Source organism: Prionailurus bengalensis, chromosome B1 (genome assembly GCF_016509475.1).
Source record: "Prionailurus bengalensis isolate Pbe53 chromosome B1, Fcat_Pben_1.1_paternal_pri, whole genome shotgun sequence".
NCBI lineage: Eukaryota > Metazoa > Chordata > Mammalia > Carnivora > Felidae > Prionailurus > Prionailurus bengalensis.
The window spans coordinates 120,640,770-120,653,702 of NC_057344.1; the positions used below are offsets into that span (position 1 = coordinate 120,640,770).

The 12,933-nt window shown below is 35.8% G+C and overlaps 1 protein-coding gene across 2 annotated transcripts in view; it reads right to left on the reverse strand.

Moving 5' to 3' along the window:
* Nucleotides 1–3,441: 3,441 nt before the first annotated feature.
* The window catches only part of BANK1 (B cell scaffold protein with ankyrin repeats 1), a 308,779-nt gene continuing 299,287 nt past the window's right edge, over nucleotides 3,442–12,933 (reverse strand). The window contains exons 13-17 of one of the 2 annotated variants that reach the window (XM_043571701.1): nucleotides 12,110–12,173; nucleotides 6,815–6,844; nucleotides 5,741–5,796; nucleotides 4,450–4,467; nucleotides 3,442–4,178 (exon numbers count right to left, since the gene is read on the reverse strand). In XM_043571701.1, the coding sequence (XP_043427636.1) occupies nucleotides 4,002–4,178; nucleotides 4,450–4,467; nucleotides 5,741–5,796; nucleotides 6,815–6,844; nucleotides 12,110–12,173 (345 nt within the window). In that variant the 3' untranslated portion in view covers nucleotides 3,442–4,001. Of the gene's footprint in view, nucleotides 4,179–4,449; nucleotides 4,515–5,740; nucleotides 5,797–6,814; nucleotides 6,845–12,109; nucleotides 12,174–12,933 lie in introns of both variants that reach the window. The other variant, XM_043571693.1, reaches the window with a different exon arrangement.

Consider the following 12,933-nt stretch of genomic DNA (forward strand, 5'->3'; position numbering starts at 1 on the left):
TCTCTCCCATTAAACCCAAGTTTCAGGCTCCATCTAAACACATCATTGTAGGCAACCGTCAGCCAGTTTTTCTTTCCCATTATGTGGAAAATGAGGCCAGCTTACATCTACATAAAATGTAAGTCAGTATTTTTCAAACTATATAGATTTTATTGCAGGATTACTTAGTCTTCAGTACTTGGATGTCTAATAGTCTAATATGCTATTCTAAAAAGGACTAAAATACACAGAACTTTCTAATGTCACTTGGTCACAGAGCCCCTTTTTAATGCAGTATCCCTGAGTTCTTTTTAATACAACTTGGGAAACACTGCTGTAGTATTTTACAGGATTTTGAAGGATTTTTCCACCTCAAGTCTTTTGATCTTTCTGGGTGATCCAGGTGGTCATTCCACACTTTGTAGTCACTGGTTTTTTAAATAATTATATAGATTTTAGTCATATGCTGGAAGAATATGCTTACTAACAAGCCAGCCTAGTGTATCACACAGTATTCACATTTCACAGAGGATTATTTTCTTGCAAATCATTTTCACTGATTATTTACTCCTAGCCAAAATGTTCTAAACATTTACATCTCATTTAAGTAGACTGCCCACATATTCCAGTTTATGCTTGGAGTAGACCCAGTTTATACCTGCTTTTCTATCGTAATCATTAATGCTACTCCATTGTACCATCAAAACTGCCCTCTTGGATGATAAATTAATTAAATGATCTCCTTCCATTTAATTTGCAGACAATCTGTGCTAACATTGGTATTATAACCTCCACTTACCAATGATTAAATGGGTCTCAAGAGACTGAAAACTGGCTTGGTTTTGCACAGGTAGGACATAGCTCAGCCAATATTCAAACTAGGTCAGTCTTCCCTCAAAGCCCATGCTCTTGAATGAAGTACTGCACTGCTTATATAAATATCTGATGTCATTTAATAACCAGGAAATTATATTAGAAGCATTGTCTGCATTTTGAAGATAAAAATGTTGAGAAAATCATATGCTGTAATTTACAAATTTGAGGTCAATTATATTGAGAATCTTACCTTTTTATATGGTAGTCCCTGCCTTTAAAGGTCAGCCCCACAAAATAAGGTAGGCCAACAAGATGGCTGGCAAGTACAGCTACACAAAGAGCTACAAGTAAGGCCTTATACCAGCTCTGAGCCAATCAGCTGGGACCTAGTAGATCAGGTCATGGTGCTGACCTCTCTCCTAAATATTTACCCATTTAGAAAAGCAGGAGGCAGTAAAATTCAGGTAGGTCCAAATTGTTAAAATCAGACCCCATAGCATTATAGGAAACAAGAAGGAATTCAGATGAGCAAATACTTAGTGTACAAATAGGATATAATAATGACTCAAATTACAAGGTTATACTTACTAGAACAATACCGAGAATAGTCTCATTTTCTAAAAATTGGAGTCTCTATTATTTAATTGAATGTTTGATTTATGAAATTATATTAGAGTCATCCATTCTTTAGAGTATTTAATTATCCATTTAAGCTTAAGGCATATGCACTTCAAAACAAAGACATTCATTTGTACTATCGTAGGGGCTTCTAATTTCAGAATTTTCAGAAAATTCTGTATAAAGCTAAATTTTTATTTTAACAACACTCTTTTAAGTGTTAATCCTATTTTACTGTCTAGTCTAGATCAGGGATCCTCAACCTTGGTGCTACTGATATTTTGGACTGGATATTCTTTGCCTCGGGTATTATAGGATGTTAATTAGCATCACTTGTCTCTATACACCAGAGGCCAGAAGCACCTTCTCCATAGCCATGACAATAAAAAATGCTGCCAGATTTGCCAAAAGTCTGGGGCAAGGGAAGCAAAATTGCCCAGTTAAGAACCATTGGTCTACATGCTTCCTCTTTGTTATCCTAGAGAATTGACTAGGTAGAAAATAAGGGAATTACTATTAAACATAAAACTCTGATTATATTCAGTGCCAGTTCAAATTTCTTTAGAAGACAGAGTTCTGGTAAATTTAAGAACCTGAGGAAGGGGCTGGGTTTTGGCAAAAGTTAGGAGTAATGGCTCGGAAACCAACCCGATATAAGAAAGGGATGATGGGAAAGATAAGGTATATTAGCTACTGGCTGCTCAGGCTTCCAGAATCAGCACACAATCTTCAAAAGATCTCTCCTGTAGGTCTTCCCCTTCTAGCAGTGGTTAGGGCTCTCTGAGAAATGCCCCCAAATCTCCAAGGAAAGTTCACATCTTCCTAGTCTATTCCCCTGCTCCTTTGTCTTGTCCTCTGATCTCTTCTATCATGAATGCAAAGCTTCTATTGTGCGGCTCATAGTGAATGGACACTATTCTACATATTAGGGACGGAGTCCAGAGATGAAAAAACACTGCTTCCATGGGGCATTTTCGGTTGGGGGCTTTCCTAAATTTGGATTAGTCTTCCTCCACCCTTGTATTCTACTTTTCATCTCTTCCTCCAGTGTGACAGGTAATGATATGGATTCCTCCAGATCCCCCAACTCCAACCTTCTCTAACCATCTTCCAAATCAGTCAAGGATGGAAGGAGCCATGGTAGAGGCAACATGAGGAAGCCCTCAGTTATTTTTAGGGTTCTATTTTCCATGTCTGTTTGTGATGACAAAGTGGTAAGATTTCAAGGGCAGAGTTTCTTGGGAAAGAGGCTATTAAGGGGGCTTTTTGCATGGTTTTATTCTAAGTTAGTCCAGTTCATAAGAGTAGTATTTGGAGGCCCTGATTTTAGATTTCCGTCTATGTTAAAGACCTGAATAATATTCAAGCCTCGTCTTCCTCTTACACCCTTAACTGACTGTCAGGTAAGAGACAATCTAATTGTTTTATAATTAGAAAAGTTGACATTTTACCTGTCACCGGATTTTACATTTTAATAACAATAAAGCCAATGGTGAAACTATTAGGTATCAGTCACAGGCCTATATAGATGTTCTTACTTTAGAGATAATACGTATATTTGAATTTAGAGATGGGGAAAATTATATAAAAGCAGTCAGTTTTCCTACTGCTTTCCTTAACTCTTTGGGTGGGACAGTCCACACAAATGGGAGCTCAGTGTGTGGAACGCCACGCCATTTCTTGAAAGCTTGCATGTGAAACTATGGACTAGATTTCAAAATGTCATGATGAAAGCATCTTCTATTAGGGATGAATCAAATGTATGTATTATTTGTTAAACCTTGAGCTTATTTGAGAATGTTAATAGTCATGAGAAACCTGTGATCAATATTTTGTAGAATCATTTAAATAGATATTCCCGTCAATGTTGAGAAGCTAGACAAAATCGTTTGTGTGTTTACTTTATGGGGACTACACAGTGAAATCAAATGAGTTTAAAAATTTTTTTCAGGAGGCTTCCTTCTGAAAACTGGTAAGCAGAAGAATTTAGGGGTTAATTATTATGCATTTATTTTGGAAAGTCAGACACAGTTTTAAACATTCATTTTATTTGCAGGAATCGTGCATGGGAATCACAGAATGGTAACACTGCATTCTATTCTACACTAGTAAGTTGTTTTTAAGAAATAGGTTGCTGAAATTGTAAGCCTTTTAAAGAATGTAGGTTGTGGAAATGTATATTAATTTGAGTTATAGAATGTTAAGAAATAATATTCTCAAGGTTACATGCAAATAGGCACTAAGTAAGAGAAGGTTTCTCAAAACATAGCAGTAATAATTAGAGATTTGAATGTCAGAAATTCAGAAAATGGACCAGCAACTTAAAAAGCATATATATCTATAACAAATGTGTATTTTCATGGTCATTCTAAAGATAGTAGGTAAGGAGTAAGGAGTAAACTGTTCAGGTGAGTGCTTCAAACAGGCACAATATCTTTGCTACAGAGAAGTTTTCACCTCTCTGTTTTTGTTTTCCCTTAATTTTCAAAATGGGGAACAGCTGCTTCAGTGGCAAAATGCATTGTAAAATGCAAGAACTGTCAAAGAATGCAATCACTCTATGGCATTCAATTTGAATCCTGATGTACCTATCTGAAGCAGGTTAATGCCAATAAATCGTGGCAATGACAAATTCTGAAATCCAGAGGTTTGCCTCTGCTTTTGTAGTATAGTATTTTCCCTGAAGACAGCAGGCAATCCAAATGCAAGCATGCTTCACCCAGAAAGCACAGTGTCTGCAGATTTTTGGGTTTCATTATAATAACCTGAAAGTGAGATCACAGGAAATGTATTAGTGAATAATGGGTCATCAATTGAAATTGATTAGCTAGCATAAAATCACCCCTATACATAAATCTTTCTAAGGAACAATCACCTTTAGCTTGAAAAATACACATGTTTATCCTTTCAGGAGAAGACAATGAAATATTTAAAGTATTCTGTTTGCTAGACAAATGATTCCTTCAAGTCCCTAATAAGCCTGCCTTAAGCTTTCTGAAAAATATAGCTGAAAAAAATATATAGCTGATATTTTACCTTCTTTAGTAATCTTTCCTGCAACAGAAACCGAATTCCTTTTCAGCTTGGAGTCGAGTAGGAAGCTAAGAAAAAAAAGACAAAAAAAGATACAGAGCTAGCATTTCTCCATTTTAAGGCCAAAGGAACATGATAAAGTCATGGTTGCCTTTCACAGGAAAATAGCTTTATAGAGGCAACTGGGAAAACAGTCCTCTATCTTAAAAGGAAAGAACTGTACAACTCAACTACAGCAAAGTCCTTGAGTTCAAGTTGTATTTTATTTGGAGGGAGAATAGCCCAAGGGCTAGGAATTTGTATTCTTCTCTTCTTACCCCAAATATTGTTCTAAAAAATATGCCATGGTTGCAGAGTCCTTCAGATGTTGTAGAAGGATCTTTGTTTGACAGGTATATTTTCATAAACTCAGAGGCCTAGGTAGTATCCCATGATTCTGCTACAGCCCAGTGAGTCTACTGAGTCTGTACCCTGGAGACTCATTAGATGTGCAGCTCACTGGTGGGCCACAGGATGATCCAGAAATGCAAACACTCGATCAGTTCTTAAGGGTAAATGACTTTGGTGATTCCTTATGATTTATTTAAAACATAGGAGAGCTTAAAGGGTTATTGAGATTTGGTCAACTAAAATTGGTTCATTGTGAGAAATGACCAAGGGCTCTAATTCTGGAGTGTAACAAGGACTCCAGCAGCCACATGACCCTGGGTAACAATGAACATTTCCGACATCACGTATGTAGATAGTTAGAAGACACGCTTTATTTTTGAAGAAAAATTGGTGGTCAGGATGTTATCATTATTGTCTTGAACTAGTTTTTCAATTGCTGCTCTCTTTGCTTAGCGTTATTTTTAGCAATTCGTTTTCAGTTAACTCTACATGTGAAGTGATGCATATTTACAGGAATGATGTTTTGGGTTTACATTTTTTCCTACAGCTAGACTTTAAGGACTGTATACATTGTGGTTCAAATAGACTTACCATATTACTATTGCTAAAAAAGATGTATCCGTGATTCCTCTAAGATTTATTTGGTCTGTACATGTTGAATTCGGCCATACTTTGGCCTTGGTGCCTTTTTCCTTTGAGTTCCTTCTTTGCTTTTTTCTAAATAGTTAATTCTTTTAAATTACTGTTCATACAGTAATTTGCACACAAATGCTTATGTAACCTATTTTGTTCATATTTGTTGAAACGTTTCAAAGCATAGTCAGGATAGAAGGCTCATATTCTTTCTCAACAAAGAAGTTATTTTTTTTTGCATTTTATAGAAATTAACATAAATACAACCTACCTTATTGCGGAAAGGTGTGTTATATAACATATTTTCATTGCGGGCACTCTCGTTACCTAGAAATATAAACTCTGTTACTATTTCTTCAGCTGTTCACATATTTAATGATTCATTTATTCGGTACTTTAAAAAAATAATATATGCTATGAGTAGCATATATTGGGTAAGGAGAAGCTACTGAAGAGATAAAAAGGGAATATTGAAAAGGCACCCTTGGCAAGGATGCTATTAATTTCTCCTGCCCAGATAGTTGACTACAGGACACAGAGAGGAGTTGCTTCAGCTCAGAAACAATCCAACACCTTTGAATAACAACCCTCACTAAATGATGCCTTCTTCTTTTTTGTTTTTCCTCCATTGACCACGATCAGTCTATCACAAGGTATGCCATCTTATGAAAACTTGTTCCTACTACTCCCCACTGGCCACAGCTCCTCCTGCCTTTACCACAGGCTTTCCAGTTTCCACCCGTCAGCCATGTGGCTCAGTTCTATTGCTCTTCTCCATTCCCACAGTCACTGCTCTGGTTCAGAATGTAGACAATTGCTTCTAGATTAGTCAGAGCTCCCCAGTTGGCCTCTGGCTCTTTTTGATCTTGCCAACCTTCTACATACATTCCTACTTACCACACTGATGTGAATCACCCTTTGAAGTGTTACTCCAATTCCATTTACTCTGTCAATAACTCCCGTTTATCAAGCATCAGCTCCCATTTGCACATATTATCATCTGCCTTTATAGAAACTCCCCATGGCAGATTTCTTACATGGGGAAACTGAGGCCTAAAGAGCTTAAGTGATTTCCCAAAGGCCATAACAGTAAGTTGTGAAGGGCCGGGTCAATCAGAGTTCAAAGCACATGCTTCTTGTATTGTCTAACAACGCCTCTACATTGCTCTTCTAGAATCACCTCAAATTTATTTTGGATGTCAAGTGGTTTTGTATATACATATAAAATCTCTGTGAGTTTTTGCACTGGCCTGCCTAATTATTTTAGGTTTACATTAACACTGAAACTGATTTACCATGTGCTTTGTTGTAGTCTGAAATTCTTCAGTAAATGCCAAAAACTTACCATTTGGATGGTGCACAATGGTGAGTTTATCTAGAAGACAGAAAAAGCACATTCTACTGAGTTTTGCTCAATATTTATCTTAAACTTTCTTCTTTCTATTGTTTGACAACTTCTTGTCTTTGAGATAACTATGAAATCTCACAGTTTGATTAAACAAATACTGATCTCCAACTACAAAGTGTGAAACCACGTCTCTGACTACGTTTGTCTATTTTCCTTTTGATGTTTGGTATTATGATTTTAGGTATGTTAGACACTTAATAAAAGTGTTGCTACTATGCTTTGATAGTTTTTTTGCATGAGCTACTCCATTCTTTTTTCAGATTAACAATATTCAGTATATATAGTACAAATTAATTTTTGATGACTTTTGACAAATCTATACACCCATGTACCCATCACCTGGTTAGGATAGAGAACATTTCATCTCTACAGAAAATCCCCTTGTGCCTCCAACATCAATCCTCATCCCACCATTATCTCTAGTGACCCTGATCTGATTTCTATTGATATAGATTAGTTTTATCTATAATTTCAGATTAATGGAATCTTATACAATGTATTCCTTTGTGTTTCATTATCTTTCATTTAGCATAGCATCCGTGAGATTCATTCATGATGTTGTGTGTAATACTAGGTATTTATTTCTATTGTTGAGTAATATTCCACTGTATGAATATACTAGAGTATAATTATGTCTTCTTCCCTCAGACATTAGGATTGTTTATGATTTAGCTACTATAAACTGCTATAACTTTTGTGAATAAGTCTGGATACACATAATGTTTTCAATTTTTTTTTTTTTGGAAAAATACCTAAGAGTGGCTTGTCTAGACCATAAGGTAGGTGCACATTTAACTGTTCCAAAGTCATCACACCACATTCTACTTCCATTAACAATGTATGAAATGCATATCCAGTTTTGCCATGTCCTAATCACTTTATTGTAACAATATCTAAAAATTCCAACCATTATACTTGTTGTGTATTGATATTTAGTTTAATTTGCATTTTCCTAACTAATGGTGTTGAGCATATTTTCACATGTTTACTGGCCATTTGCTTTTGTAAACTAGGATCTAGATGCTACAGGTGCTCATTGGTGCTGGGCTGTCATTGCTTCTAGGCCTTTTCAGCAGATAGGGCTAAAGAAATGTATATGTTCATATATACAACTATATTTCTATATCTATTTGTAATATATCTATTGATAACCAGGAGTTATTTTTACCTCCAATTCCAATTTAGAAGCATAGAATTCATTCCAACCTTCTTTTTTTCTTTAGTAGTTACCCCTTTCTTTGATAATAGGAAATTTGATTCTTACTATCCATAGTACATTTATTTACTCAGTCTTAGAATATACAACTGGCAGTTTTGAAATTGCTACCCTATACTCCTATAGAGAAATAAGCCTACTTACTAGAGTATAGAATACATTTTTATGTATTGATTTTTTCTTTTATTTTTATCCTTGGAATATACTATTTTCTATATTTATGTTAGTTTTTCTTCTGTCTCCTTTCAGTGTGGATGTTTTTTATTTGGAATATGTGTAGGTTCATTTTCTTCTGCTCTTATTCCATTTTGCGCCCTTTCCAGACTCATTTTTGTTGAATATGTAAAATATTAACAAAGTTCTGAAAGTACGTTCTGAAAGATAGGTTCAGAGAAGTGTAATTCTTTTTAGTTTTGTAAGTGTTGTTTTTTAATTAATTTGTTCTTTTTGCCTAAGTTGTTAAATGTATTGGCATTTAAAAAGTTAATTAGGGGAGCCTGGGTGGCTTGGTTGGTTAAGTGTCCGACTTCGGCTCAGGTCATGATCTCACGGTCCGTGAGTTCGAGCCCTGCGTCGGGCTCTGTGCTGACCGCTCAGAGCCTGGAGCCTGTTTCAGATTCTGTGTCTCCCTCTCTCTCTGCCCCTCCCCTGTTCATGCTCTGTCTCTCTCTGTCTCAAAAATAAATAAACGTTAAAAAAAAATTAAAAAAATTAAAAAAATAAAAAGTTAATTATATTTCATTAGTATCTTTTTAATGTCTGTAGGATCTGTTGTGATAGTCTCATTTCACTTTCCCAATATGGTTACTCTCGCTTTCCCTTTTTTCCAGTTCATTTTTGTCACAGTTTTATCAATTTTAGTTATGTTTTCAAATAACTAATTTTTGGTTTTGTTAATTTTTTTCTATTGTTAAACTCCTTCATTTTTTATTGATTTTTGATCTGAGCTTTACAGTTTTTCCTCTTACCTCTGCTTTCCACTTTCCAGTTTCCTGAAGTGGAAACCGATGTCACTGATCTTCAGCTTTTCTTCTTTCCTACTGTTATATTTATAGCTATAAATTTACCTCTAAGTACTATTTTAGCTACATTCCACACATTTTGATATGTTGTATTTTCATAATTCATTCAGGTTGAAATATTTTCTTGTGATTTGTTATTTGACCTATGGGTTATTTTGAAATGTACTTAATTCCTAACTATTTTGAGAGGTATTTTTAATTTCTCAAATTCTAATTTCTTTTTGTTGTAGTAAGAGAATATAAGATTTCAAAAGACTGAAATTGTTCAGAGAACATACTCTGAAGATTTCAAATGTTTTGAAACTTATTGAAACTTTTAAAATAGCCCAACATATGTTCTATTTTGGTATACCTTCCATGTACACCTTAAACAAACATGTACTCTAATTTTTTTCCACGTCATGTCCTGTAAATGTCAATAGATTCCCTATTTATTCACTCCTTAACAACATATTTTTTTTTTATTAATTTAACTATGTTTATAAGAGTTGCTTCGAAGTCTTTGTTTGTTAAGATCAACAATGGGACCATTTCAGTTTTTATTGAGAGAATCTTTTTCTATGAATAACATTTTCTTAATCTTTGTATGTCTTCCATTTTTTTTAAGGAAAAGTATTTTTAGGAAACACTGAATACTGGAAATTATAGACAATCAGCTGTATATTCTGGATTCTGTAATATTCCTTTAATAAGTAAGAAGTGTAAGTTCTTATTTTAGCAGGCAGTTTGATTATTGGCATGAACTTGTATGGGCCTGGTTTTATGCTATTTTCAGTGTTGTCCTATAGAGAGCCCAAGGTGTTTTCTAAAGCCTGCAGTGGGCCTGAGCCTACAAACTACCTTCCATGTGTATCTTGTAGGGGTTTGGTTTTAGGTTTGTTAGTGCAGGTCTAGAGGAGATCTCACTCTAAGTCATGGTCTTTAAACATTATGTCTCTTGGATGTCACAGCAGGATACCAGGTGTTTTAACAAAGTTGTTAGGGAGATTTTTCCACTCTGGCAGGGCAAAATCTCCAACATCCCCAGTCTGGCTTTTCCCTGGTTCTGCTCAAACTCTAGTGTCTCTGTTCTGCTTTCAGTGTCCAGAAGCTGTTATCTTGTATGCATGAGTGGTCTTGCTCATCTCTTGGCCGCAGACTTGTGGAGTCCCTCACTTCCTCTGAAGCTACTTCTCTACAGAGTTACCTCCTCTTCAGTGACCCACACAGACATTCCAGAAGCTTTGGTTGCCCTGGATTCTGCTCATGTCTCCGCATTTCAACAGGATTGCCTTGCTTTGTACGACCGCGTCAATTTTGTCACTAGAATTACAGTCTTAGACTGCTAACTGCCTACTCCCTGAAATCAACTGCCTCATATTTTTGCCTAGCATTAGTGCTGTGTACGGTGGGAGGGTTTGTCTGGTACTACTTATCCCATTTTGGTTAGAAGGGGAACTAGCTGATTCCTAATTAAGACACCAGTGTTTAAAAGCATTGACTTTGGATTAAAAAAGAATTAGGCTGTAGTTTCTAATCTGTGCATTTTGGGGCTTTTTAGTCTTTTCTTTCTTTCTTTCTTTCTTTCTTTCTTTCTTTCTTTCTTTCTTCAGAGAGGGCACAAGTGAGTGAGAGGCAGAGAGAGAGAATCCTAGGAGGGAGAGAGGGAATGAGAGAGGGAGAGAGACAGAGAGAGAGAGAGAGAGAGAGAGAGAAAGTGGGGTTTGTGTTCTCCCAAAGCATTGCTGGTGCTCACCTGATGTAGGACTCGAACTCATGAACTGTGAGATCATGACCTGATTTGAAGTCAGATGCTTAATGACTGAGCCACCCAGGCACCCTGGGCTTCTTAGTTTCTTACAGTCTCAGTTTCCCTATTTATAAATTGGTAATAATGTCTACCTCAAAGGGTTATTATAAGAAATTAAAAAGATAATACTCAATGTATGGTAGATAGTCAAATATTAGCTGCTGTTACTACTACTTAACATTCCTTAGTCAAAGTATGTATACATATTTTTTACTATATAATTTTTTACATTGTTAAAATTTTAACCTTTTTCCACATTACAACAGAGATCTGTAGATCTCAGTTATCTGTAAATTAGCCCTGTGTTTATGAGCTTAATTATTTTAGAACGTGTATTTCTGTTTTTAGAAACCATTTATAAGATAGCTTAAAGAATTTTCTAGGAAGGAGTAGAAAACAATTTAATAATATGAAAATAATTTTTTTCTGGTAAGTTTCAACATGAAGCACTAGCTAAAATCTACGCAATCTTATTGAAAATGGAAAAGATGGAAATTTCAAGCTTTGCTAGTGGTTGTTAGTTTTTAATTATCTGTGCAGGGGTAAAGACTTGGGGAAGGAGTGGTCTGCTAGTGACAACATAATTTATTTTCAATTTTGGAATGTGATATTTATCTTTGGAGAAGATTTACCATCTTAATAATGTTTGGTTTGTGTTAGCATTAAAACGAGTGTTTTTTCCCCTCCAGTGAGAGTGACTGTAAATTATTAGCAGGGGGAATCTGCACTGCCAAGAAGCATGCTAGCTGCAGGGGAAAGCAACCTGAGATTTACAATTTAAAATGATCCACATGTGCACAATTGTGTGAACTGACTATATTGAGAATGTTCAACCTTATTAAAAAAGTATGACTCCTTAATAATTCAGTAATCTGTATAATGGTGTGTGTGTGTGTGTGTGTGTGTGTGTGTATGTAAACTGGAATGGAATTATTTGCAATTTTCATAGAAATCAAAGGAAAGAACGTAGCATTTATGGAAGGTTCATTCTGGGTCAATGAAGGTGAAAAATGTTCTACATGTTAACTTACACAACCCCTTCCAGATATATCTATAATCACTCCTGTTTTGCAGACAGGAACCTGAGTACCAGGCATTAAGACGCTCTCCAGTCCTGCAGCTGGGAAGTGATGGCGTGCAGATTTGACTTCAGGCCTGGTTGACTCCACTCTATCATTTTTGAATAACAGACAAAGCTTACTTACCAGAGACATTTTCTTCTTCTGGCCTTTTCCCAATGATGCAATCTCGTAGCTGGCGTAGTTTTTCCTTGATGAGGGAATGACCAGAAAATAGAAGTGAAGAGTCACAAGTTTGTCATAGATGAAGATGAAAAACATCAACTACCGTTACCAGAACCATCATGACTATGTTGCACTAATTTGGTACTCACAGCATCCCGATCAGCCATCTTGGATACTTTAAATGCTTGGATACTTTAAATACTTGTATACTTTAAATTATGTTACTTAATTTTCACAACTTCATGAAGTATATATGCCATCATCTCAGTTTACATAAATAGAAGCTGAGATTCGGAGAGGTTAAGTAACTTTTCCAAATCACAGAGTTGTTAAGTGGTAGAGTCAGCCCCGGGACCCAAAGCCCAATTCTTATGGGAGCCGCTTTCCCAATCTAACACCAGAGGGCGCTACATTGGCTATGCTGTGGGCTTAATGACACAATGGTGATTTGCTACTGCCTGAGCCCATCTCTAGCCTCTGTGGGGCACAACCTTTCTTACATATTTCTCTTAAGGACCAGGCACTTGGAAGCAAATGAGACATAACTGGATTCCCCTTCTTAGCTCGTCTGTGATCTTCCCTTGCTTTCCAAAACATTCTAGGTTGAACATTTATTATCATTTTATCTAAAATGTAAAACAACATTAAAAAAAATCTTTTAGAAGAGAATCTAAGAATAGCCCTTTCTCCTAAGGGTTTCCTTTGAAACCTAGAAACCATGCTTCCTAAAAAGAGAGTTATTTTCATTGCCTTAAAGTTCTTCTTCTATGAGTGGAGTAAATATT